Source organism: Euleptes europaea, chromosome 6 (genome assembly GCF_029931775.1).
Source record: "Euleptes europaea isolate rEulEur1 chromosome 6, rEulEur1.hap1, whole genome shotgun sequence".
Classification (NCBI taxonomy): domain Eukaryota; kingdom Metazoa; phylum Chordata; class Lepidosauria; order Squamata; family Sphaerodactylidae; genus Euleptes; species Euleptes europaea.
In genome coordinates, this window is record NC_079317.1 from 22,813,409 (window position 1) to 22,826,501 (window position 13,093).

The 13,093-nt window shown below is 44.9% G+C and overlaps 1 protein-coding gene across 1 annotated transcript in view; it reads right to left on the reverse strand.

Annotated features, from left to right (window-relative positions):
• Positions 1 to 4,724: 4,724 nt before the first annotated feature.
• The window catches only part of TUNAR (TCL1 upstream neural differentiation-associated RNA), a 58,333-nt gene continuing 49,964 nt past the window's right edge, over positions 4,725 to 13,093 (reverse strand). The window contains exon 3 of the mRNA XM_056851538.1: positions 4,725 to 5,112. Coding sequence (XP_056707516.1) covers positions 4,927 to 5,112 — 186 coding nt within the window. The 3' untranslated portion in view covers positions 4,725 to 4,926. The remainder of the gene's footprint in view (positions 5,113 to 13,093) is intronic.

Genomic DNA, 13,093 nt, shown 5'->3' on the forward strand with positions numbered 1-13,093 from the left:
TGTGCTGAATTCAGTGCTTGCTTTCAAACAGGATGCTTAGCGAGATACCTACTGAGAGCTAGTGTGGTGTAGTGGGTAAGACCGGTGGTTTGGAGAGGTGGAGTCTGATCTGGAGAACTGGATTTAATTCCCCACTCCTCCACATGAGCGGTGGAGGCTGATCTGATGGACTGGATTTGTTTCCCCACTCCTATGCACGAAACCAGCTGGGTGATTTTGGGCAAGTTACAGCTCTGTTAGAGCTCTCTCAGCCCCACCTACCTCACAGGGTGTCTGTTGTGGGGAGGGGAGGGGAAGGTGATTGTAAGCCGGTTTGAGTCTCCCTTAACTGATAAAGTCTGCATATAAAAACCAACTCTTCTTCTTCTACTTCTACTTTATACCTAGCACTATGGATTTGTGTTTAATATCCACCTGTCCTATTACATTGGGTTAGATCCAACCACCCTGCCTGGAGATCGGTTGTAATAGCGGGAGATCTCCAGCCACTACCTGGAGGTTGGCAACCCTACCTGAAAACATACCTGTGCCAGCATGGTGTAGTCATTAAGAGTGGTGGTTTGGAGTGGTGGACTCTAATCTGGAGAACCAGGTTTGATTCGCCACTCCTCCACATGAGTGACGGAGGCTAATCTGGTGAACCGGGTTGGTTTCCCCACTCCCACACATGAAGCCAGCTGGGTGACCTTGGGCTAGTCACAGCTCTCTTCGAGCTCTCTCAGCCTTACCTACCTCACAGGGTGTCTGTTGTGGGGAGGGGAAGAGAAGATGATTGTAAGCCAGTTTGATTCTTCCACTCAGGTTTTCAAAAACTTGGTCAACATTATTATCTCAACATCGGAAGTGAGGAGCCAGGACTGAGGGAACTGCAGCTTCATAAAGGCCCTCCAGAGAGCTCATCACAGTGTTGAAATAAGAAGCTTGGACTGTCCAGCTCATAGTCTTAACCAACATGCGGCACCAGCTCCCATTTCTTAGACACGTGAGGGTTGAACTTTACTTTGGATGATCAGCGGTAAAGAAAAGGAATTCTGCTCATGTCATGTCCAATGCCCATCTCTTCTTTATTGTTTGCCCTGGCATATATTCACTGGCTAGCTCAAGGAAAGCCATTGAGAAGAGGAAAAAAATTATCCCATCTCCTTAAACTAGTGAATATTATTTTGCTTATATGTTTTTCCACTGCCATATTTTATCTGGTGATGGTATTATTTTGCTGTACAGGACCTAAACATGCTCACTTGTGTGTTGTGCCAGTTACACCACCTAGACATTGCGTTCTTACTGAAGAGCAGGGTCATCTGTCAGTTTTCAGTCTTCTCTGTACCGCCAGTGATTCCAATGAACTGCAATTTGCAGGCTACTTTTTGCTTGCCACTCCACACTGCCCTCTCCATTCCACAAATGGTTGATGTAGATCAGAAGAAGGGAGGGAAGGCACTTCAATCCACACTGAAGTAGCTGATCATTCGCTCAATATGTCATGCAAACAACTAGACCATGTTAAGAGACAAGATGTATAGTTAGAAAATTCCCAATGTGATTACCAAATGTCAGTACTGGAGACAACTAAGTTTAGCTGGACTTGAGGCCATTGTCTGAAAGCAACATATGTTAATTATATTTGTTAATTTGGGGGCCTGGCTTACCTAGACATACTTATCCATTAATTTCTCAACACTGTACAGTACACTTGATGCTTCCTTCATACTTCAGGTTGCCAGGTCCCATCTGGCAACCAGCGGGAGCTATTGGGGGGCTTACAATTTTGTGGGGGCTTGGAGCAGTGATCCTCATGCCCAGCAGAAAGGAGTCACTTCTGGGTTTACCTGGAAGCTCCGGCATTGCCCTGGTATGCTCTAGCACTCTCCTCCAAAAGCTCTATGGTTTCCATAGAGTTTTTGTGGGAGAGTGCTAGAATGTCTCCGGCGCGATGCCAGCTCTTCCAAATAAACACAGAAGGGATGTTATCATGTCGATTGTTCCCCCCTTCAGCTGGCCTGCTTCTGCCCATCAACCAGGTGAGGGGCAGCGGGTAGCCCGGTCAATTGGGGTGGGATCCAGACCAAACTTTCCGCTAACGGGAGGGGCAATTTTTGCCAATTCCCTTTCTTGTGGCAGACCCCCTTCATATCATTTCTAAGGGTCCTTTATCCATTAGGAGCAGCATTTGTGAAGATCAGTATTCTGCAGTAGGAGAGGGGAAGCAGGAAAGTTCCATTCTGCTGATGGAAAATTTAGTCTGGGTCCTACCCTTGATGCTGCCCCTCATCAACGCACCACATGTGAGGACCAGTCTGTGGAACAAAAGGGTCTTCCTTTTGCTATCTGATCTTGAACTCCTAAGATATGTGAGCCAAGTCTGGATGAGTTGGCCCTTGCGTACTTTTCTATTCTGCATTGTGGCGTGGGTTGAATTAGCAACACCAAAGCAAAGATAACTGTGCTTTGATCGCTCCCCCATGCTTTGCTTTTCAAAGTGCTTTCTCAACATTAAGCCTCTTAACACCCCGCTGAGATAGATCTACATTATTATCCAAAGCAAAGAGAGGTTAACTGCCTTTCCCTGGGCACTGAGGAAGCAAGTGGTAAACACAAACCAAATTATAACCATACCTCTGGTTTCTCAGGCCTATAGTATCACCAGACAATTCTGCCTGTCATGAGGCCAGCTAATTATCTCCAATTAAAGTTGAATTTTAACAATAAGTTCAGCCTTTGTCCTATATACAGAAGAGTTGTTAATAGTCTGCCTGCAGTTAGGAGAGGAATAGGTGAACTGGCTACCTTTTACTATCCCAATTACTGGCTTTCAAAAGCAGTATCTTTTTAGTTGTGTTGGACCAAATGAGACATACTGGGCATACCCATTCTACAAAACAGTGTCCCAGTCTGCTTGTCATAGAATCATAGAGTTGGAAGGGACCACCAGGGGCATCTAGTCCAACCCCCTGCACAATGCAGGGAATTCACAACTACCTACCCCACACACACCCAGTGACCCCTACTCCATGCCCAGAAGATGGCCAAGGTGCCCTCCCTCTCATCATCTGCTTAAGGTCATAGAATCAGCATTGCTGACAGATGGCCATCTAGTCTCTGCTTAAAAACCTCCAGGGAAGGAGCACTTACCACCTTCGGAGGAAGCCTGTTCCACTGAGGAACAACTCTGTCAGAAAATTGTTTTATGCTTTGACCCAAATCGGGAAGTGTGAGAAGGAATGGGTTGGATCCAGTAGTAATTTTACACCAACAGATTTTTACTGAATCCTTCCTTCTGCTGTAGATTCATCCCTCATGCTGTTCCTGGAGGGGGATCACCTTGCCCCCAGGAGCAAAATTTCAAGGAAACCTTTGAGTGGCAGCAGGATGGGGGAGGTGTGAAAGTCCCATTCTGCTGATGGAAAATCCTTCCATTGCAGGCAACTTAGTATCTAGAAAAGAATTCTGTGGGGGTTGGAATGAGCTCATGTGAATTGAAGGGAGGAGGACATACTCAAGAAAATGGATATTCTTGGGATGTGAGATGTTTTCAACACACCAGTTGGATTTAAGGGGCCCCAATCCAGTTCTAGGTGCTTCTAAGAATGGTTCCCCAGGTTCCCTGATTCAGATGGTGCCCCCAGATGCTCTTGAAAAGTCTCAGATCCTTAACCATAGTCAACTGCAGTACGTAGGATCCAGGCCATATGGAGTCTTTTGTATGTAACATTCTGGAGAGACTGATCATATGTGGAGAGTGTTGAGGTGGTAAACCCTACTCAAATCCAGCCAAGAAAGGACATTGTCCACTATTTTCCTACCTCTATATTAAAGGCAATACTTTACAACTGGCATTCCAACAGGAAGCCAGATGTGGGTTTGCAACAGAGGGCCTGAAAACAAAATGATGATTCGATTGCTGAATAGGGTTGCCAGGTCCATCTTCACCACCGGCGGGAGGTTTTTGGGACAGAGCCTGAGGAAGGCAGGGTTTGGGGAGGGGAGGGACTTCAATGCCATAGAGTCCAGTTGCCAAAGTGGCCATTTTCTCCAGGGGAACTGATCTCTTTCGGCTGAAGATCAGTTATAATAGCAGATCTCCAGCTCATACCTGGAGGTTGGCAACCCTATTGCTGAAGGATATCTTCTGTCCAAAAAGGCTGAGGGGATTTCTTTTGGGGGTGGGAGGAGCTCTTTCATGGAGGAAATCCAAAGGAACAAATGACCCAAGTGTCTCCGCAATGTTTTTTTTTCATGCTAAAAATATAGCACATTTATTAAAAATAGATATTTATAAACATTGGTATGAAGAGACACAGATATCAGATGGATGAGAGAGAAAAGAAATGACACGTCACTGACTTTGCCGAAGGTTTCATCTTATGTTTTCTCAGGCAGCTCAACAAAGTGGTAGTTTCCCCCCCACCCAAGCAACTGCATTGTATGTCCCTCATTTTCCTTTTTTTTCTTTGTAAAAAAGCTTGCTAGCTTCAATGTAAATAAAAAGAGGAGAGAAGATGATGTGACCTAAAAGACACGAAAGACAGCTACTTAGCTATCTGTGGAACATATCTGGGCATGAATATGCTATACATTGGAAACTGTTTACAAGAGTGTCCCGTCTTCCTTTGGCTGTATTGAAACGTTAGGTCTGTAGTGGGTTTCTCCAGAGCCGATACTTACACACTGCAGTCCTTTCTTGAGAACAAATGAAAACAGAAAGGGCAGAACGGGGAGGGGAGGGGCGAGGAAGTTTTGCTTGTAACTGTGTGAAAAAAGTCTTGTTAGATTAATTGTGCTTCAACCTTCAACCGCCTGCGGGCAGCGGTTTTATGACGTCTTAATACACAAAAAGCGTCTGTTCTCGTTCAACCACGTGTCAATAACCCACAACAGTTTGCTGTCACCTCTTGTCAGCTGGCTTGAGGGGCTTGCCTCTGCGGTTCACAATGTCGTGTAGATGTACACAAAAATGATCACAATGAGGTTTAGAATTGTCCCGATAATTCCCAGCATTGCCAGGATGCTTTCCTCCTTGCTTTCCTTTTCTTGGTTGGCTTTTTCTTCTTCATTTCCACTAGTGATTACCATCTTGGTAGCCAGTTTCTTTACCCTTCTCCTCAGGCTAACCTACAAGTAAAGAAAGAAAAAGTGTCAAATGCTGATTTTTATATCTCTGAATGCTCGTTGGTTGATAATATTGAACACAATCATTCAGGCTCCTCTTTAGATAGTAATATACACTTTCAGTGCAAAGCTATGGCTTGTCTCTGGGCCCACACTGAAAAACCTGTGAGCTGGGGCCCCAGACTTTGCCCCAAGACTTTGCCACACTCTGGGCCCTTATCCTTTGCTTGCTTTCCTGGCAGGACAAGAAGAACCACTAAAGAGGAAAAATTGGTTTCATTCACAGTCTTTAGACCATTGACAGTTAGCTTGTATTTAGTGTTTGAAATCCTCTATAATTGAGCATTCGGTTTGACTTTGAAATAGGGTTGCCAACCTCCAGGTAATAGCAGAAGATCTCCTGCTGTTACAACTGATCTCCAGCAGATAGAGATCAGTTCACCTGGAGAAAATGGCCGCTTTGGCAATTGGACTCTATGGCATTGAAGTCCCTCCCCTCCCCAAACCCTGCCCTCCTCAGGCTCCATCCCCCAAAATCTCCCGCAGATGGCAAAGAGGGATCTGGCAACCCTACTTTGAAAGGAGGGGTGCATGCTTTAAAATATGATAAATAACAGGAATGAAAATAACAATCTTTCCTTCTTTTGTCTCACTCATATGGCTCCCCCAGAATCTTCTCTTCCCTACTTTGTAATTTGATCACTGCTGGAGTCTCTCTTCTTTGGGAGATAAGAGAGACACTCCAAGGTGGGGTGGGGTGGGCTTAAGAACTCATGTTCCCCTTTGTCCCCTTTTTCCTGGGGTTTCTTCAGTTTGCTAATCAAATCAAGTTTCTGTTGTGTATCTCTCATTGGCAGAGGGCTGAGACTATCCTCTGAAAATTAAAGCACTCTTATCTGTTCATGTGTCATCACAATTAATAGCCTGGGGACAGCAAACACACATTTCAGAACAATTTGCCTGGCTGATTGTACGGATTGTGAAATAAGCATACAGAATCGGTACGAGTAGCTGATAGTCAAGCTAGACAGCACAGAGGTGGGCATGATCCTCACTCACATCGTTATTTCTGTCCCGTTCAAGTCAAGGAGAAGCTACCCTTGGCTTACACCATCAGCAGATGCAGCCTTAAAAAAAATCCTTACAGAACTGTTTGCCTTGTTTCGCAAAGCATCAGATATCGCTTGCTAGCAAAATGTTGAGCTGAATCCTGCCCTGTGTCAAACAGGCTGCTTTCTGTGACGTGCTAATTTTGACACCAGTAGAGTTGTAAGAGTTGAGGACGTTCAGCTCACCACGGGACAAACTCTTCTTGTGCTGGGGTTGACAACCTCTTGGTGGGGCCAGGAGATCTCTTGAAATTACAACTCATCTCTAGACAACAGAGATCAGTTCCCCTGGAGAAAATGGCTCCTTTGGAGGGTGAACTCTAAGGCACTATATCCTGCTGAGGTCTCTCCCCTCCTCAAACCTTGTCCTCCACCCACAAATCTCCAGGAATTTCCCAACCTGGAATTGGCAACCCTATCTTGTGCATCTCTGTTGATTATCTGAGAGTGCAAGCTTTAGCAAGTCTCCTTGGAATGAAGTCTAGTTTTATTCAATAAGAAAGTGATTTTAGGAATGCAGCCTTAGAGGGTAATCCTAAACAGAGTTAAATCCTTCAAAGTTTATTGCGATCAATGGGCTTAGAAGGGTGTTACTCTGTTTAGGACTGCACTGATAATCAATGATTACTTGGAATATTGACTCGCATCATCCCTGCAGCGTTTTCAAGAGCAAGCCGAGATACCAGCACAATCTTTGCCCACCCCACTCAAAAGCCAAAGAATTTCCTTCAAAGTGTTCTCCATCTACATACTTAAGAGGTGCCCAAATGGACTGTAGTATATGCCCTAAGGCATATAGGCCAATACGGTTGCCCGCTTTTCACCTGGGCACTGTAGCTGTGACTTTAAGAGCAGACAGAGGCATCCACATATATTCACGGCATGGAAATTATTAACTTCATCTTCTGATTTCTGCACGTCAGAGTGAGAGCTCTTTTGTTTCTGCTCAGTTGGCAATCCTGTTCCTCATCTCTGTGTTAATGTTAAGAATCACAGATTCTCTTGGACCTGTCTCTATAAGATTGCCAACTTTCACCCTAGCAGGGCTCCTAGTCCTTAAGTAGAAGTGTGACAAACAGAAACATAGAGAGCAAATCTTTTCCCATCAGGGAAAGACAATGATGGTAAAACAAATAAATAGTGCTGAATTGCCATTTCTTCTGCATCTCCTTTACCCACAAGAAGATGCCACCGGACAACCTTTAGGTATTTATTATTTATCTATGTATTTATTACCTACTTTCCTCCCAAGTGGGGACCTAAATGGGTTACAACATCTATTTATTTATTTAGATATTTATGCTCTACTTTCCTCCCAGTGAGAACCCAAAGCAGCTCACAATATTATTCCCATTTCTCCATTTTATACTCCCAACAACAACCCCATAAAGTAGGTTAGGCTGACAGAGATAGTGACTAGACCGAACTCACTCCATGACAGTATGGGGATTTGAACCTGCATCTCCAAACCACCAGAAGCAGATAAGATATCAATACAGCTGTTCCAAGCTACAGAAACAGAGTCCATCAGAATCTTAACAAGAATATGCCAACATATATAGAAAACAAAACAATGGTCCACAGACTGGAAATGGTCAGTTTACATTCCAATTCCAAAAAAAGGAGATGTCACAGACTGCAGCAACTATCGAACCATTGCATTAATTTCTTATGCGAGTAAAGACTTGACAGCACTTAACACACTTACACACTCCCAGATCCTATCCAATACTCTAACCACTGTACAACACCGGTTCTCCTCCACTCCTCAATTTTACAATTTAAAAAAACTATAAAAAGAAATGGTTTGCTGGTGAAGATTAGTTTGACTAAACCTTACATAAAGTTTCTAAATAATGAAACAACGTGAGGGTGGTTGAAACTACCTTCGGGATTTTATTTAGCTTTTGGCAATATTGGACATTCCAGGTTCAGGGACTTGTAGCTTAACAGGGGAAGACAGAGAAGAGAGTTTGGCATTAAGAACTGGTGCAATGTAGCAGCAAATGCACTAGTATGGAAGTTTCTGCTGCAACTGGCACATTGCCTGTATGTGCGGGAAGTGGCAATAGGCAAGCCACCCACTTCTAGTACGGGAATAATAATACACACCTACCTTACAGGATTATTGTAAAGTACTACTGAGATAATGCATGCAAAGTGACTTGAACACGAAAAGAGCACTACCCATGTGTTTGGTATTATGATTGGCTTGGCACAGGTGCAGGGAGCTGAAGTCACTTTAGACTGAAATGGTAGGTATGTATTATGAAGTGGGAAAGTTCAGAGCGGTAAGTTTTTGCAGTGGTAGATAAGAGCTGGAAGGTGAGGATATTTCTACATAGTTCTGCGCAGGCCTTTTAATGACATCCTCCCCAGGGCTCATTTGGTGAGTAGGAACATTTCAGTCCAGATCCAGCGAAAAGCGCTCCACGGACTATCAAAATCACAAAAGAGGGGTTTGTGCAGGAAGGACGTACTCCAATAAAATATAATGGGGTTAATTAAAGCTGGGTTGCAGAAGGTCGCTGAAGGATAATATAAGGATATAAAACGGGGCAAGGGAGACACGTTGGGTCTCGGCAAAAGGCTGTAAGCTCATGAAGCATTTTTTATAACAGAGCTGGGTGTGAAAGGGGGAAGTGTTGTGGCCAAGAGAAAGGGTAAGGTTACAGGGAAGAAGAAGAAGAAGAAGAAGAGTTGGTTTTTATATGCCGACTTTCTCTACCACTTAAGGAAGAACCAAACTGGCTTAAAATCACCTTCCCTTCCCCTTAGGGTTGCCAACCTCCAGGTATTAGCTGGAGATCACCTGCTATTACAATTGATCTCCAGCCAATAGAGAGCAGTTCCTCTGGAGAAAATGGCAGCTTTGGCAATTGGACTCTATGGCATTGAAATCCCACCCCTCCCCAAACCCCGCCCTCCTCAGGCTCCACCCCAAAACCCTCCTGCCAGTGGCAACCCTACTTCCCCTCCCCACAGCAGACACCCTGTGAGGTAGGTGAGGCTGAGAGAGCTCTAAGAGAGCTGTAACTAGCCAAGCAGGCTTCATGTGTAGGAGCGGGGAAACAAACCCACATCACCAGATTAGAGTCCACCACTTTTAACCACTACACCATACTGGAGGTATTGGAGAACATACCTGAACATTAAAGCATTTCCCCTGGGTAACAAGATCTCAGAGCTCATCACAGCAAAGCTCTGAGTCAAGAAATTAAATGTTGACCTCCTTGTGTGAAATAGCAACTCCCACCCATTTAGAACAGGGGACCTGGCCTCTACCTTTACAGGCATCAAGGCAGATAAAAATAGAGGCACATAACTAGGGACAAATGAACGTCTCCCATTTCATTTCTTTTTCAAGTCACGTATATTTTTACCAATACTTTCCATTCTTGAACACATGAAGCTGCCTTATACTGAATCAGACCCTTTGTCTATCAAAGTCAGTATTGTCTACTCAGACCGGCAGCAGCTCTCCAGGGTCTCAGGCAGAGGCCTTTCACATCACCTACTCACCTAGTCCCTTTAACTGGAGATGCCGGGGATTGAACCTGGGACCTTCTGCATACCAAGCAGATGCTCTACCACTGAGCCACAGCCCCTCTTTGCATTTTGCTCTTGGTCTTCTAGGTTTGGTGGCATGCACACATTGCATGGTTCTTATATCAGTTTATGTGGTACTTAAATGGAAACTGCATGCCATCTCCAAGAATTTCCAGAGCTAGAGTTGGCATCCTTTTGTGTTTAAACTTGCACAGCCGTGATTGAGAACCAGGTCTGAACTATTCATTAATTTAATTACTGGACTGTCAACATGGCCCAAGAGATCATTAGGCCTGGTCACAAAATAAAAGTAACACAGGGCATACAATGAAAGCTTAAATATTAAATCTGAATAGGAAGAAAATTCCAACTAAAATGCTTAAAAAAATACAGTGGCTCAGTTCAGACATCATGCAAAACCATGACTTCATTAAACCAACTACTGTGATTGTCTTAGTGTGGGCTGCTCCACTAAGTTGGGGTTTATCAAAACAGGACCTAAAGCTGCTTTAATAACCACAATTAGTCTTAATTATAGTTTTGTGTGATATACAAAACCTGGACAATCCTCATTTAATCCCATGAGCAAGAGAAAAGGCGATGAAACCAGATTTGTCAAGGTAAACCAAATTGGGAAGCTCATCCATGTGCCAAATCCCGGTTTCATATACTAACAATAATTAGTCACAACCTATGAGCCCCTTATGCAAACATAAGCAATGTGTCACAATGGGTAGCCGTGTTAGTCTGTCACTAGCAGTAGAAAAGAGAAAGAGTCCAGTAGCACCTTAAAGATGAAAAAAAATTCTGGCAGGGTATGAGCTTTCGTGAGTCACAATTGACTTCTTCAGATATGTGTAGAAGTGAGCTGTGACTCAAGAAAGCTCATACCCTGCCAGAAATTTTGTTAGTCATAAGCAATGTGTGTATTTGCTATAGGTTTACAACCTCAGTATGTGTGAATATGAACCCTGAAAAATCCAGTGATCAGTTCATGGGTACTGAAGCTATAGTAAATGCTCATAGTAAATGCGCATGTTTTTCCTATTCACACAGTATGGCAACTGCACATATTGGGAAGATCTACGTACAGTTGGTAGGATCCTGATATAGGCGACTGTAATGTCACAATGCCCTGACCTGGATGGCCCAGGCTAGCCTGATCTCGTCAGATCTCAGAAGCTAAGCAGGGTCAGCCCTGGTTAGTATTTCGAAGGGAGACCACCAAGGAATACCAGGGTTGCTGTGCAGAGGAAGGCACTGGCAAACCACCTCTGTTAGGGTGAAAACGCATGGTCACTTTATCCTCCTTTAATCCCTGTTTCAGACAGGATTACGCCTGGATCAAACGCATGCGTTTCGCCTAATGCGCATTCGATCCTGGCTGAAACAGGGATTAAAGGAGGATAAAGCGACCGTGCGTTTTTGCTTTTAGTCTCTTGCCATGAAAACCCCCAAAAGGGGGTCGCCATAAGTTGGCTGCGACTTGATGGCAGTTTACACACACAATGTCACAATAACACATACATAAAGCTGCCTTATACTGAACCAGACCATCGCTCCATCAAGGACTGTATTGTCTACTCAGACTGGCAGCGGCTATTTACAGTCTCAGGTTGAAGTCTTTCACATCACCTAATACCTGATCCTTTTATCTGCAGATGCCAGGGACTGAAGCAAGGACCTTCTGCATGCAAATCAGATGCTCCCCTACTAAGCTACATCTCCTTCCTCTATATAATTCCCATCTCCTTTGTCACAGATTGCCACACACACCACTGTAAGTTCTCTGGCACAAGCCTCACGTTCGTTTCTCCATTGGAATGGAGATGTGGGGGATTGAACCTGGGACCTTCTGCATGCAAAGCCGATGCTCCACCACTGAGCCACGGCCCCTATCAGAGCCTACCAAATGTCCAGCACCCTCTTTCCAACACTGAAGCCAGAAACAGGCACCCAAGAAGCCTGTAGAGCAGATTCCAGAAGCACTAGCTGTCTTTTAAACCATCTCCTTCTCAAGTTCCAGGCAGCGTCTTGGAATGGAACTGGAGAGAAAGCCAAGAGTGTGGAGTCTGGCAAAAAGAAAGAAGAGCAAACGAAATTGCATGACGTGGCTCAAAGTACATCTGGAAGATCTGCAAAGGTGTGCAAAATCCACCCCCGCTGTGAATTGCTAACTGTGAGTTTGTGCTTGCAACGAGCATTTGGGGTTGCCAACTTGTCACTGCTACCAACAGTAGCAGGAGATAATGTTTCTCTCCATGCCATAAAAAAGCTCCACGTGCTGACAGTGTGCAGAGTGAGCAATGGATTAACAACATAGGAGTAGTCCGGGCCAAGAGCTTTGGTTCTGATCAACTGGAAACCCTATGAGCAATTCAAACAAATGTGGACTTACAGTGAGCAATTCAGACTTCGGCAGGCTGCAAATTCCAAACCTCTGGAGGACTAGAGTCATTTCTGTTTCAACAGAAGATGAGCTGAGGATAGGGTTGCCAGGTCCCTCTTTGCCACCGGCAGGAGGTTTTTGGGGCAGAGCCTGAGGAGGGCGGGGTTTGGGGAGGGACTTCAATGCCATAGAGTCCAATTGCCAAAACGGCCATTTTCTCCAGGTGAACTGATCTCTATCGGCTGGAAATAAATTGTAATAGCAGGAGATCTCCAGCTAGTACCTGGAGGTTGGCAACCCTAGTGACTGAGTGGGAATTTAAACCTGGTGTCCGGGGACATGGAGCCCACCCCAGTAGCTACCAAGTTCAGCAGATGGGGGCATGAGTGCATGCTTCAACCCCCACTGCACCCCAGGGAAATGCTGGCTGGCCTGGGGCAGCAACACAGATCAAAATGCCGGCTGATCCAGCAAAGCCTCCTGGAGTTGGGGGTGGGGGGACTGAGAGGGAATATTTAAACCTGTGCCCACATAATCCACTCTCAAAGTCTCTAATCACTATCCAAGACTCCCTTAAGGATTACCACAGTGAGAAGAGAGGCTGTTTCGTAAAGGAGGAGAGCTTGTGGTAGGTATGAAAAGGGATTTGATTTCTACAATGCCATTCTGGTTTCACATTTATAGGAATGTTATGAGGACTAGAGACTTTTCCGTTTAAATCAGGGATCCCCAACTTTTTTGAGACTGTGGGTACTTTTGGAATTCTGACACAGCATGGTGGGCACACAGCCACAAAACGGCTGCCGCAAAACAGCTGCCTCAGGAGGCAGATCCAGGCACAGAATGGCTGCTGCAGCTCACTTCAGTCACACAGTGACAGTCCTTGTGCTGTAGTGGCAGCTGCTGCCAAAGCAATGTTTTGGAAAATCTACACAGC